Source organism: Hydra viridissima, unplaced genomic scaffold (genome assembly GCF_058129835.1).
Source record: "Hydra viridissima isolate aposymbiotic clone 2 unplaced genomic scaffold, HvirCarnegie_v1 scaffold_11, whole genome shotgun sequence".
NCBI classification, from domain to species: Eukaryota; Metazoa; Cnidaria; class Hydrozoa; order Anthoathecata; family Hydridae; genus Hydra; species Hydra viridissima.
The window spans coordinates 1,275,440-1,291,034 of NW_028324310.1; the positions used below are offsets into that span (position 1 = coordinate 1,275,440).

Sequence of the window (15,595 nt, forward strand, 5' to 3'; positions counted from 1 at the left end):
AAAAAGTTCTGATGCTATATTTTAGCTATAGCTATATATATCCAATACTATAAAAATATTAAAGAATAATAAATAGATAACATTTGCAGCAATAAACCAAATCTGACTAATTAAGTCTTTCTAACCGCAGCTTATTAGTTGTGAAAATATTGTAATGTAAAAATATAGATGGAACAAAACTAAGTCGATGAAAGAAAATCAGTACTAGTCCAATATTTTCATTAATAATATAATCAGATAATCTTTAAGTTTTAAACACTTATAGTTTATAAACTATTTATCAATATACTTAATGGCAAAAAATACTGAAAGAAAGATGGCCGAGTATTATTTTTATAGTACATAGAGAGATCGACGTAAGTTAAAATGAATTGTCAAAAAAGTGCAAATAACAAAAAATGGACTAGCATTAGTCTTCTCACTAATTCGATTAAGAACGCTATATTCTAACTGGGATTATCTTTTTCCGGATATGTACGTAATTCCGGATATTTCTTTTAACTTTTAGTTTTACCGGATTTACCCTAAAAATTTATAAATTTGTTGGAAATACTAAAATGGGCACAGAATAATGACAAAATATATATGTATATATATATACACACATAAATATATACTTCTGTACCTTTTCTGTCAGGGTTCCTTTCTTTTGTGTCATCATTTTAATAACATTTTATGTCATTTTCAATGTAAGGAGGTAAAATCTGTCTGCCATAAAACGTGCCTCATGACAAGCGCCAAGTTGATGGAATTTAAATTTAGTTGCATTTCCACCAAGATAAAAAACAACAAGCTGGGAAAGTCTTCTATGAGATTCTTGTCTATGAGACAATGACTGCGGTTAAAAAAAACTGAATGTATAGCAACGCTAATTGGTCATGTGTTTTTTAAAAGTTATTTAGAAGTTAACGGTCTCATCACAGAAAACTGCAAAACTTCGGAATGTGAAAGAGCTCTTAAGGTGGTCTTATGGTTTTAAAAGTCCTAAAATCTAAGAAAAATTTAATTATAAGTTAATTCTTGTTCTGAATTTATCCTAGATAAATATAAACGGGTTCGACCAAAACTAAGTGCAACTCCAACTTAGGTAAATGATACCACAAATATGAATGAAGTCGTTATTAGAGTTAAAACGTCGTATTCAAGGCAATAATTATACAATAACCCTTATTTAAAGGATGCTGTGTCTCCATGGCTTTTAATTAAATTAGATATTATTTCAGACATTGTTTGCTCCTGTCTAACCTATAGCAGTAGGGATATAGTCTTCAGTTATAGTGTAAAAAAGAAGAAAGTACATTCAAATTTCTCTTGTAAAGTTTGTGAATGGAGTTGCTGAACCTACACTAGTAAAAGCTTGCACAGACCCATTATTTCAAGAACTGTAATAGCATTTCGCAAACTAGACAAAGGTCTGTTTGTAACTAATAGAGTTTTTGGATTAATGAACACGGTCTACCGACAGCCCAGCAACCTTTCATCACACACAGGATAAAACTGCTAAAGTTTATGTACCTGTTGCTTAGGTGGCATTGAAAAAAGCTACAGTTGAACTGAAGGAGATGACTGGATCATCAGATGAAGCTTTATCAGGCTATGCGTCATGGCAGCAGAGAGGGATTTTGTCATTAAATGAATTTGTATCGTTAATTTGTGTTGAATCTGGTAAATGTATTGATTGTCGTGTTAAAAGTAAGCATTGCACCATGTGTGATACTTGAGAGAATAAAAAAGACTCAAATTAATATGCTTTTTGTGACATAAAAATCGCTGAGGATCATCAGGTTCTATGGAACCTTGTGGTCTAGTCGCAATGTTTTGTATGTCAGAACAGTTCAAAGGAATGTGATATACTAAATGGAGATACAAATATAAAACCCTATAATAGAAGAAAGGGTTTTAAAGACAAGCCTAGTGAAAAGAAATGAATTCTTTTGGTGCTGGTTTTAATTTGCTAAGATACATTAAAATTTATCTAAATTAATTGAAATTTTGAAGAAGTGTTTATCATTATATAAAGGGTGTCTAGAATTGTTATTGTGCTACTTGGATGATGAGAGCGTATTTCATTTTTTTGGGGGTAAATATTTTTTGTTTAAATTTTTGCTTTTAGTATTTTAGTTGTGAACTTTTCTTTCCAAGAAAAAACATGGTCCTAATCAAGCGTTCAGCTTCACAGTTATGATTTAGTAAAAAAAAAAGGTACTTTAGTGATATAATGTTGAATTTTTTAATCATCTTTATTAAAAAAGAAAAAATTTTTAATCAAAAAATTTTTTAACTGACTAATATACTTTCTAAAGTTGACCAAAATCGATATTTACACTTTTGAAATCAGACTAAAAAATTAAAAATCTTATATCGAATTTAGAAATAAGAATGTCACGATAATTAACCAACTAAATCGACTTTTGGTCTATTGGTAGGAAATCCTTAATTGATTGACTACTCAATTTTTTCAAAGTTAACTACTCTCAATTATTTTACAAAAGTCACTTAGTTAAAGTTTTGATTATAAGTGACTTTTAGTTGATTTAATTAAACTCAATTACAACACTAGTTAATATTGCAAAATAAAAAGAACAACATATAATTGATCAGAATTTTTTAATGGAATCAAAAACTCTTTTATTATACAATATAACCAGAATAAAAATTTTACAAAAACTTTTTTTAAAATATAAATAACAGTCTCCTTTTAAACATAAAAGATTTTCTAAACTATCAAGTTTTTCATGTTTTTATTAAACCATCGGCTGGTGCTTGAATTAGTTTCTTTTTTTACATGTCATCAATTTCAACGTTTCTTTTTGAACTTGCAGTTGATAATGCTTTTACTTTTTTGGGGACTTTCAAACGCAACATATCACATTCTAGATGATTTAACAGACTTTAACATGTCTCTAGTAATTGGAATAACTGGATCATTTAATTGCTTTGATGATGTGTGATCGCTTACAATTCTTAAGAAAATCTTCAATTAAATTTTTCAGGGTAAGAGTTAACAATATGCAAGTACCAAATTAAACTTTTAATATTAAATGACAGCTTTAAAAGTCTATCAAACCAAGCATTTATTCCACACTGATATGTTTGGTGCATAAATTTTATAATAAGCTTAACTTTCACGACAAACTCAAGGAAATATTGCTACAACCTTTCAGCAATGCAATCACACACAATGAACACACAATGACAAATCCACAGAATGTAACTTTAATGCAGCTAATTTTTTAGACCAATACTGTACATACCTATTACGTTTAATAAATTGTTGAATTGTAGATTCATTAAATTTAAACTTGAAAAGAGTTTAACTCCTATAACAATAACTTTAATATAAAAACATTCCAGACTTAATGGTGCATTAGGACTTCGTTTTGCTTTGTTTAAATCTTTTGGCAATTTTTAAATATGAAAAAATCTTGATTGATCAAATCAAAAGAATAATTAGATTCAATATACTTAAAACCATGAAGGTTTAAGTTTTTAAAACCTTTTTTATAACTGTAAAACAAACCATTAAAGATTTTAGCAAAATATCTACCTTTATCTTTATTGTCCTAAATTTATTTAAATAATCACATATGAAGTTTGATAATTGCATAACTACTTAGTGTCCTTGCTCTAATTCCACTGACTTAAAAAAAAAACTTTCTGACATAACTTGCAACATGCAGAAAAATGATCACCATAAATTACTTGGATCCAGTTAAAGTCAAACTCTTGCAATTTAGTATATTTTATTTTTCTCTAAGATATCTTAAAAATATAAATAAACAGTTGAATTTTTGAAAACTTAATGAAGAAATTTAAAAAATTATGTACAATGTAATTATTACTCTTATAGAGACCAAACTTAACGCACAACAGTAATTTTGCATTCATGTAAAAAGAACAACAACATAAACGGAACGGAATAGTCACGTGTTAAAAATATCCGTGTGATAAAATTATCGCAATATGATTGGCGCACTGGTAATAGCAAAATTCCGATGGCTTATTGTCAGTGCATCTGCACTGGTAACAGATTTTACGGATTATGAATGTGATGCAAGTTGTAATAATGATATTTCATTTGATTCTAGCAATGTAATTAGTTCAGATGAGTCATCTGATAAGGACAATGACATTAGCATGACATCAAAATGCTACGGCATAAATCAAAAGCTTTTGGACTTTTATTTAAGATATAATCTGACTAGAAATGCTATGGAAGCTCTTTTAAAGTTGTTAAACATCAATTATAATAAAACTTTTGCCACTACATGTTACTACACTTAAAGCTAAGTCAATAACCTACAACCAGTCTAAAAATTGGGTAAAAAGAATTGAAAAAAAAAAACTGATGTCATATATTGGAAATGAAAGACAATTTATTGTATTGCATGGGCTATCGTTATTTACAATTAAGTTTAAAAAATAAAGATGGCAACAGTGGCATAGTAAAATTACGGCTGTTTTATAATTTAGATGGTTTGCCTGTTTTTAAATCTTCTAAATTATCTTTTTGGCCAATTTTAATGTCATTTAGGGATTATAATCATATTGGTGCACTTCCTGTAGCATTGCACAGTGGTGTAGAAAAAACAAATTTGAATTTTTATCTTAAACAGCTGGTTGATGAATTGCAAATTTTAAGTGTTCCTTTTGATTTGAAAGGACAACAAATGGTTATTTCTGATGTTGATTTTATTTGCGATACACCTGCACGTTCATTTGCTCAAAATATTTTTAATCACAATACATACTACGGATGTGGGTACTGTAATATCAAAAGTGATTATTGTTACAATTGTATTATTTTTACAGATTAGAATTGTACACCACGTTCTGATGAAAGTTACAAAAGTATATCAGAAAATATTCAGCATGGCCCTTCCCCTCTTTTGAATATTCCTCAATTAAGTGGACTGAAATCGTCATGTCCTCCAGAATATATGCATCTGGTACTCCAAGGTGTGCTGAAAAAGTTATGCACATATCATTTCACTAAAGTACCTTTTCTGAATTTATCTTGTAGACTTTCACAGTATTTACTGAGTAAAGTATCCGCTGAAATCGATGATATAAGGAAGTATTTACCATCAGAATTCCACAGAAAACTTAGTTCTTTGGTTAATTTAAAAAACTGGAAAGCCTCTGAATTTCGACAGTTTGTTTTATATCTTGAACCATTTCTCTTACATGATAAATTGCCAGATCGGAATTATTAGTGTGAAGATTTCTACTGATCTGCCGGATTGTGCTTTTGTTATTGCCGATGGTTCCATTGTTTTATGCACTAGTACAAGTCTTGACTGTTTACATATATCTGGAATTCTTTTATCTTATGTGAAGCCACTTTATACATTTCCGTACTCATCAAAATTCCTTAGAATGGGATATTATCAGAAAAGTCGCACACATGCTTATAATGTCAGACCCATTCGAAAATGTATCATGATTATTTATAGGGAAAACTCCTTTCTAATTATCCCATTGGTCTGTAAATTAAACTAAATTTTTAAAGTTACTATGGGTTATAATTTTAAATTATTTACAGGACTTTTTTTTTAATTTTTAAAATTTTTTGTGTTGATTTAAAAATATATCAATTCATTTGAAATCTTTATACTATTTTAACTGTGTAATTTCTAAATAATAAATGTATAAATTTTATGTTACATTTTTCAATTGTTTTATTTCAGATGAATTATATTATATATTTGTATTGTGACAGTGAAGTTCTGGAATTAAATAACAGTTACATAATAATGTCAGAGAAACTAAAAAATTGCTCTATGGATGATTGGAGATCTCGTGGTCAAACATTAACGGAAGATGACCTTCAAATAAAGGTAATGCATAAAGATGGTGTAAATGCGTACATTTTTTAAAAGTAAATTAATCTTACAAAATTGTATTTTTTATTTATGTTATATCTTTTGAGATGTATCCAATGAATTTAAATAATGAACAATTTGAACTTTACAATAAAACTTTACTTAAGTTCTTAAGTTCTAATAAGAACTTTACAAATTTCAAATTAAAAAACAAACAGCTTGAACTTAAGTTTATGCGTAAGAGTAAATTTACTCTTCCCGCCAATTTATTTTCCAGTTAAGGCACTACAGACATCGGACTGCCATGCTGAGCTGCCGCATACGGCATTCTGCATAGAAACGACAAAGGGCCAACATGCACTAGCTTCTGTCGGAATTTTGTAGGCAAATCGAGCTTTGGACCGCATTATAAATGCCGGCGATGGTATTTTGTAGGTTAATCCAAATATGGACCGCTTTCAAAATGCCAGCAGTGACATTTCCGATAATGGTCCGCAACCGGCATGTTTGCTGGGTTATATGCGATTCACACGAGGGGATATTTGATGGAACATTCCGTGGAACATGGAACATGAACCGATATTTTCTGGTGTGAACACAACTTGAACAAAAATTCACGGAACATTTTAGGAACTTTATTACCGCCCCGAAAAGCCAGAACAAATAAATGTTCCGGAATATTTCTTTGCTTTCGTATAAAAAACATGGTGTCAATTTTAACTATCTTAAATGTTTATCCAAAAATGCGTGTACGTGTATGTTATTACACGAAAAAATGTAACAGATGAAAGTGTCAAGAGTGCAAAATCAGTTGCTTGATTTATTGTTTAAAGGTTGACGGCAAGATTTATATTTAATGTTAAACCAACTCAAACAAGACTTTTTATGAAGTTGATGTTAGGTTGTTAGCTTAAACTGAAATATTATTCACACTGTGTTATCCTTTTACTATTATCAAAAAGAAGACGTGTGTGACACTTTCAAAATGTAGTAGGCTTCAAGCAGTCTTAAAGTGAAATAACAAGCTTGTTGTGAATAGTCTAGAGGTTAGGTCTATATCTCTTCTAGAATATGCATGACAAAATTAATTACATTGTATGCAAAAGTATTTAAATACATAAAAAATTTAAACCAATTTTAAAGTTTAACCTTTCATTTAATTGTCAAGCACTTCTTTGTTTCTCTTTTTTTTTTTAATTTTTTTTTGCCAGATTCAATTTACTTATTCTTTTTAATAAGTGATAGACAAATCAAAATATCTAATAAATTTAAAATTTCCTCAATGTCTCAGCACACAGATCAAGACACTATTAATGATAGCATAGCTAATACTGCTCTAGTTGCACCTCCTATAATTAAGTTTGTATGGAATATAGCTAAAACAAGGGATATTTTAGATTTATGGAATAATAATAATAATAATAATAACAATAATAATAATAATGATAATAATAATAATAATAGTAATAATAATAATAATAATAATAATAATAATAATAATAATAATAATAATAATAATAATAATAATAATAATAATAATAATAATAATAATAATAGTAATAATAATAATAATAATAATAATAATAATAATAATAATAATAATAATAATAATAATAATAATAATAATAATAATAATAATAATAATAATAATAATAATAATAATAATAATAATAATAATAATAATAATAATAATAATAATAAAAATAATAATAATAATAAATAATAGTATTAAATAATAATACTGATAATGATGATAATAAATAATAACAATGGGTGACAACTAAAAAACGAGATTGGATTTAAAGACATTCTTTTAAGGTATAAGGTAAAACAAAAGGAAAAATGTTTTAGTATTTTTATTTTAGTTTTTAAATATTTTATCTGTTTTTATTTTTTATAGAAAAATAAATAAAAAATAAATTTAAAGACTAGAAGATAAAAAAATGTATATATGAATTTTTTACAAATTACAGAAATGCTGGTAAAAAGTTCTCAAATGACCACTTTAAAACTGAGAATGTACCTAATAGTACTATCTACAAGATAATTAAATGTGCTGAAAGTAAATCTGGTTACCAAAGAGTTTAAAGAAGTGAAGGAAAAGCTAAAAAAATGACCAAGACAAACATCAAATGGCTCAAACTTATGTTTGACCATAAAGATGGAGTTACTCAACGACAAGCAGTTAAAAAAGTTCAACTGTATTCAGCAACACTTTAGTAAAACATTAAAAAAAAGAAAAAAATTAGGCCAAGAAAAAAATGATATTTCTAAACCATTCTGACCAGCAAAAAGCAGTTCCTAGAACTAAGTGCAGTCAATTGTGTTAAAAGTTCAGAAATCGTAAACCAATCATTGATGATGAGTTTTATTTCACTTTAAATTACTCCAGTATCAATGGGTATGATATATTTTATACTAGCAATATAAAATCTACTCCATCTACAATTAAATACAAAACAAAGCGCAAGTTTCAAAAAAAACTTCTCCTATGGATTGTTTTTTCTGAAAATGGTTGTAAATCAAAAAATCTACTTAAAAAAATACATTAAGAAGAGACTTATTCCATTCATTTATAAGTATCATTCAGATGGTGCATATGTATTCTGACCCGATTTAGCATCATTTCGCCATGCAAAAACAATAATCACATACTTAAACAAGAAAAAAGTGCATTTTGTTGAGAAAGCGGATAACGCCACAAACTTGCCAGAATGTCGTCCTATCGAAAATTTTTGGAGCATTTGAAAGGTATTGTCTATAAAAATAATTGGTATGCAGAAAATTTTAAAAAATTATGTGATAGAATCAAGTATTGCTTTCATAAAGTTGAAATTGAGCTCATGTGGAGTTTAGCTCAGTCTATATCAGGCCTAGTGATAAAGTCAGAAGGAATAGTTTAATTGAAAATAATTGATTGTATAGAGAAAGACCAGAAGAAAAATACTTTCTAAAACATTTTTCCTTTTTGTTTTTCCTTACACCTTAAAAGTGCTATTTGTCATTAAATCCAGTCTCGTTTTTCAGTTGTCACCCGTTAAAAAAATTTTACTTCTCGTAGACTATTATCAAAAAGTTATATGCAAAAAGTATAACTTTATTTTGTTATAGGGAAAATTGCTATATTATAGCGATATAATTCTATTTATATAAGTTAACGTTTATTTAAGCGATAATCCTTTTACGTACCGTCAAACAGATTTTACGTGTGAACGCTGCAAGGAACATTTTGAAAAACATTTTGTTCCGATAACATTTCTTCCGGAATGTTCCGCCAAACGTCGCTCGTGTGAACATGGTATTAGTAAATTAGCGATAACTAAGGAATCATTTTAAGCATGAAGTCCCCATCTTGCTCGTTTTTTACAGGCTTCCGAATTTATGAAATATTTGTAAAGTGGATTATAATTTTGTAATCGGTAGCATGATTTCGAACCATATTGGGCGCGCCTAACCTGGCCCGTTTATTTGGCTGACGAGATTTCGAAATCGTATAAATTCTTATTAAATTGTTTCCTTTTTATCCTCCGGTAACTTAACTTCAGGTCAAGTTAGGCAAAACATTTTTGCGCCTAACTTGGCCCGTTTATTTGGCAAACGAGAGTCGAAAATATAAAGTTTAACTAAAGGTTTTTTTCATCGTTCTGTAGCGTAACTGTAGGCCAAGTTAGGCGCAAGTTAGTTAATTGATTGTTTATTTCTGTCGTTTGCAGATTTCAAAATAAACATTCAACTGACCATATTAAAACATTTTTTTAGCATCTCTTGTAATTCTATAGAGTCTATAAGAAAAGTAATTGAGAACGGTTTTAATGAAAATCTAATAACTGTTTATTCCGAATTGTTGTTGAAGATTAAATTTCTTCACAAACCAGATCTTTATGACTTCTTGACTGTTCAAAAGTCAATAAAGAGAAATTTTTATGTTTAGTGTGACATACCGCAGGACTCAAGGAAAACTATGGCGTTGAACTAAGTATTTCTCTATTTAGTTTAAAAAGTAAAAGGAAAAATAATAGCAAAAATTCACTCTTTATATCAACTACAACAATAGTAATAATAATAATAACAATTATAATAAAAACAATAATAATAATATTAGTAATAATAGTAACAACAACAACAATAACAATAATAATAATAATAATAATAATAATAATAATAATAATAATAATAATAATAATAATAATAATAATAATAATAATAATAATAATATTAATAATAATAATAATAATAATAACAATAATAATAAAAATAATAATAATAATAATAATAATAATAATAATAATAATGATAATAATAATAATAATAATAATAATAATAATTATAATAATAAAAATAATAATAATAATTATAATAATAATAATAATAATAATGACAACATTTAAAAATTATAATAATAAATTTGACTTAAAACTTTTTTAAGAAAGTTAGCATGAGCAAACCATTTTTTTAGTTTATCTTTGCCTTGATCTAATTGATTTGCATTTTTTTTTTTAATAAAACTTTTATAATATCTTGAATAAAATTTTTTTTACATTAGGCTTTGGTGTTGGATACTTTTGACTGTGTATTAAAAAGCTTTATACATTTTTTTTTTTACAGATCTGAATCTACTGGTAATTGTCTATTTAGTTCGTTTTCAATTTGCTTTAGCGGTGATAATAGTTTGGTCATGGATTTAAGAATTCTCACAGCAATTGATTTATATTTAAGTCCCTCTTTTAACAGTTATCACCCATCGTTTGTCAGCTTGTACTTAAAGTATCTAAATGAGTTATCATCATTAGATAATTTGTTAGCAGTGTCTGTGTCCACACATTTTGTAGACTCAGGAAAACTAAAAGATGATCTTGTTAAGGAAGAAGCATTACATCTATGTCAAGAACTCGTATGGTCTAGTTTTATTTGCGTCCGTGCTCTTTCAACTGTGTGTTTTAAACAAGTTCAGTGTTACTACAGAACAATTGGTTCTCTCCTAAAATATAAACTTATGTTTAATCTTAAAAATGAACCTTGTGTTTTGTTTTGAAGGATCAATTCCTCCACTCCATATAAACACAATCATTATATACCTCTAGTTTTCGTTCCAAATGAGAAATGCTTAAAGCGTAAATTTTTATGTAAAAAAGTTAGAAATTGTGATAAACAATTAACAATTACTATGTTTATAGATAAAAACAACACCAATCAAGAACTTCCTATTTCTACTACTGCTAATAAATTTTTTTTATATGAACTTAACAACAACAAACATATAACATCCTCTCACGGAAATAGTGTCTTTAATTCCTTTATAGATTCAAAATCGTGTTCTTCGAATACTTTGCTACCTTTAAATGAAAATGATTATAAAATTAAAAATAAAAAGTTTTTATCTGCCAAAATTTCAAAACTAGAGTCTAATACAAATAAGTTGTCAAGTGAATTCTCTAGTGAATATGATATTGCATGCTTTCATTCAAAGGCATCTACTTTAAATGATTTGCAAACAAAAAAAATTGATTAGAAATGTTTTTGTGCCTAATGAAAGTTATTCTTTTCCAAAAACAAATAGGCGATCTTTCTAACTTATCTGGTTAAAGCAATTTTCATAGCTTAGTTATTCACCATCTGAAGATGGAGCATATTGTCTGAGTTGTGTTTTGTTTGGGTTTAAATACTCTTCAAAATCTAGTAGAATTAAAAACTTGTTTTCTCAGCCTGTAAAGCACTGGCCAGATGCTCTGAGTGCTTTTAATAAACATTATCATGGGAAAAAAGGAAAGATAAATGAAGATCACTTAGCTGTACAAAGTCTTCATTACAACACCTGGACCATATTTTCAGCAGTTTTAAATACAATGAATGGAAGTTTTCAAAATATTGATACTTTCATTAATAAAGAATTTGAAAAGGAGGTTGCTTTAAATCGGGACAAATTGTGTTCAATTGTTGACTCAATCATTTTGTCAGTTCGTCTCAATATAGCTTTCAGAGGTCATCGTGATGATTCCCAACACCATCCTACTGTTGGAAAATATTCTTTTGTAAATGGAGTAAGAAATTTTGTTGAACTTTTAAACTACAGGATCAGAGGTGGGGATAAAGTTCTTGAGCATCATCTTAACAGCTGTGCAAAGAATCCATCTTATATTTCTAATTCGTCACAAAATGAATAAACAAATTGTTGTGGAAAATATATCAAGAGTATTTTAATTTCCAATATAAAGGAAAATCAATTTTTTTTAATAATTGCTGATAAAGCATCTGATTGCTCCAATCAGGAACAAGTGTCTTTAATTATTAGAAAATAGATGGAACTTTTGATGTTATAGAAGACTATGGGTTTTTTGCATTGCAAATATGGTTTATCAGGAGAAGCTCTTTACAAAACTATTTTATCATGTCTTAAAGATTATTCTCTTGACATTTCTTATTGTCGAGGTCAGGGGTATGATGGTGCAGGATTTGTTGCTGGTCATGTTAAAAGATTTGCAAAGAGAATTAAAGATCACAATGACAAAGCAGTGTATACTCACTGCTTTAGTCATCGTTTTAATACTAGTGTAGCAAATTCGAGCAAACTACAAGAAGTCAGAAACATGATGGAGCAAGTAAAACAATTTTCTTTTTTTTTTAATTTTTCTGAGTCAAGACAAAATTTGTTAGAAGCAGCTATCACCAAACATTATCCTTCTGCAACAAAGAAAAAATTAATTGATGTTTGTCGTACAAGATGGGTTGAACGCATTACTGGGTTGGATGATTTTAAAAGTTTGTTTGTACCTATTGTTTTTTGTCTTGAAGGAATGAGCATGAACTTAGAAAAAAAGTGCAATAAAGAAACTTCATCACAAGCTTCTCTTTTTTTAAAACTCATTACCACTTTTATTGCAACTTTAGTGATTACTCGAACAATTCTTGACTACACTATTCCTGTTACTCAAATGTTGCTAGGTAAAACCTTTGACATTTGTGATGGTCTAAGTTCTATTTCAGCTATAAAAAGTTGTATGTTGACACTTAGAAATTTAATAGATGATTATCACATAAAGTGTTATGATACTATTCTTTGTCTTGCTTCTAAATTTGATGTTGCTGAAGTTAAACCAAGTGTATCAAGTTGTCAAATATATAGAAATAATGTTCCTTCATGTTCAACTTCAGACTATTTTAAGAAATTTTTAACCATACCACTTATCGATCACCTCCTATTCGAAGTTAGTAACAGATTTACTGATGATGGTTTGGTTGCTTATGATGGCTTGGTTATTATTCAAGATAAAATGATGTCTTATGTTTCTAAGAAGATTGAGTGGAAAATTAAGTTTCAATCCTTTGTAAATTTTCATTCAACAGATTTGCCTTGTGGAATTTTTTTAGCGCAGAACTTGATTTGTGGGAAAGCAATTGGGATCAAGAAAAAAATCGCTTATCAGATAATGTTTCAAGTATTTTAAGTTTTTTTAACAATTAATTTTCAAATTTAAGAGTTTGTCTTTGCATTCTAGGAAAATTGCCTGTTACCTCTTCTGCGTGTGAAAGATCATTTTTAGCTATGAGACGATTAAAATACTACACACGAAGTACTATGTCATAGGAGAGAATGAACAGTCTTGCTTTATTGCATATTCACAATAAGATAAAACCTGATGTTGAAAAAGTTATTGACTTATTTGCACTTAAAAATCGTAGATTAAATTTTACAGATAAAAACTCAGAAAGTGACTTAATTATTTCACCAAGTTCTCATACTCGAAACAAGGGTCGTTGCCATAACCAAAACAAAACATTTTTCCATTATAACAAAATAATAAATAGTTACCAAAAACAAATATTTAAACAAAGTTTCGATTAAAATAAGATTAATATCTTCAATGAAATACTGGATACAGTTACTTTATATTTTTTATGGTGCCTATTGCACCTAATTAAAATCTAGAGTCAAACGCATAATTTATTTCTTTTCGTTATCTATATTGTTAATAAGAGCAAATAAAAAATGCTGATTAATTATTTTTATAAATATATATATTATTTGTAATATTTATAGTATAAGAAAAACATTAGTAACAATAAAATAGGAAATAAAAAACAACATAAGAGAAATACTTGTTTTGACTAAATAAAAAATATTGATAAAAACGTAAAAAATTATTAACCAAAAAATAAGGATATTTATATTTACAGTCAAAAAAAATTAGTAACGAGACATTTAAAATATTTATAAAAACATAGCAAAATAACTAAATCAAAAATATTGATAACACCGTAAAAGTATTATTAACAAATAAATAAAGATATTTACATTTACAATCGAAAAAAAATTAGAAACAAGACATTTAAAATGAAAATAGTAACATAACTAAAGTATTTAAAGTAACAAAAAAAAACAAAAACTTTTAAAAATAAAAAGAAAAAGTCCTTAACAGTTAGCGGATTGACAGATAAAGCTATAGTTGTTGGTTTGCCTTCACGACCTTCAATATTTACATGAATCCAGATGTCATTGTGTGAACTTTTATTGTTCAGCACATGCAAAGATAGTTTTAGACTTTTCTCTGCTAACTTAAGTATATTAACGTCCTTAACACTAGTATATTAAAGTCCTTAAAAAGTCCTTAAGGAAAAATAAGAAAAACTTGTTTTTTAAATATCAAAGGATTGTTTGTCTAAGAAACTCGGTCCTCGATATTTTGATTTTTTTATTAAAATCTTGAAGAAATTTACAAATATTATTTTTATCGCATAAGCATAATTTGAGTCAATGGCAAAAATTAAATGACATCTTTAAATATATTTTAAAAATTCAAATGATAAAAATATTTGATTGGTCACTAAAACATTTGATCCTAAGTGCAGTTTTTTTATTGACAGTGAGTAAAGTTTGGAATGAATTTACTTTATGTTTTTTGAAATTTCAATCGGTGTTTACTTTTAAGCATTAATAACTGCTCAAATATTGACTAAATAAGTTTAATGCACACAGATAAAGGAGGATGACTTTTAATTCTGTAGTAGATAACAACTACGAGAGGAAAGCAAAATGCATAATGTGGTATAGAAATGTTATATTAGTTATGTATATATCCTCATATTATATATATATATATATATATATATATATATATATATATATATATATATATATATATATAACTGAATAAGAGTTGCTTTTTTTTTCGTTAATTCAAAGCTATTGTGACTTTTTATGTGGAAACAAAAAGACTTTTTTTGAAATAAAATGTTTATTAAATAAAAGCTTGTTAAATCGTTAGCGAAAAAATATCATTTTCAAACTGCGAGCTGAGCTCTAATTTTTTCATACCAATAAATATTTTGAAAATAACGTTTTTTGTTTTATTTATTGTTAATATTTTTGATATTAAAATCTATTCCAGAAGAAGCATCTGGAAGCATCTAGTAGCATTCAGAAATATTTATTATTTTTATGACATCAAGTGCAAAAATCGCTCCCGACAGTCTTGGATTGGAACTAAGAAAGAATATTATTGGCGATTACGTAAGTGGAATGCCACAAAAAAGTATTTATGATAAATATTGCGTGAAAAAATGGACCGTATCAAGACTATGTTCCAAATATCGTTCTACGGGGAAGCTGGCAGCAGATAACAAAGGTGGAAGGCCGCGTTCCACCACTTCTAGAGAGGATTCTATGATCGTCAGATCCGTCAAGATGAATCCCTGGATATAATCAATCGAGATACAAAAGCAATTAGAGCTGCCTGTATCGGACCGAACAATCAGACGACGTGCTGTTGAAGCCG

At 27.8% G+C, this 15,595-nt stretch overlaps 2 protein-coding genes and 2 pseudogenes across 2 annotated transcripts in view; 3 read left to right on the forward strand and 1 right to left on the reverse strand.

Annotated features, from left to right (window-relative positions):
- LOC149881606 (uncharacterized) overlaps positions 1-15,595 on the reverse strand; it is a 192,913-nt gene that overhangs the window by 79,099 nt on the left and 98,219 nt on the right. The window lies entirely within an intron of this gene.
- LOC149881614 (uncharacterized) lies at positions 4,059-5,216 on the forward strand (annotated as a pseudogene).
- Positions 5,757-11,224, forward strand: LOC149881615 (uncharacterized; annotated as a pseudogene).
- On the forward strand, positions 12,149-13,267 carry LOC145186317 (52 kDa repressor of the inhibitor of the protein kinase-like). Its single transcript, XM_090067169.1, has one exon. The coding sequence runs from the start codon at positions 12,149-12,151 to the stop codon at positions 13,265-13,267; it is 1,119 nt and encodes a 372-aa protein (XP_089923295.1).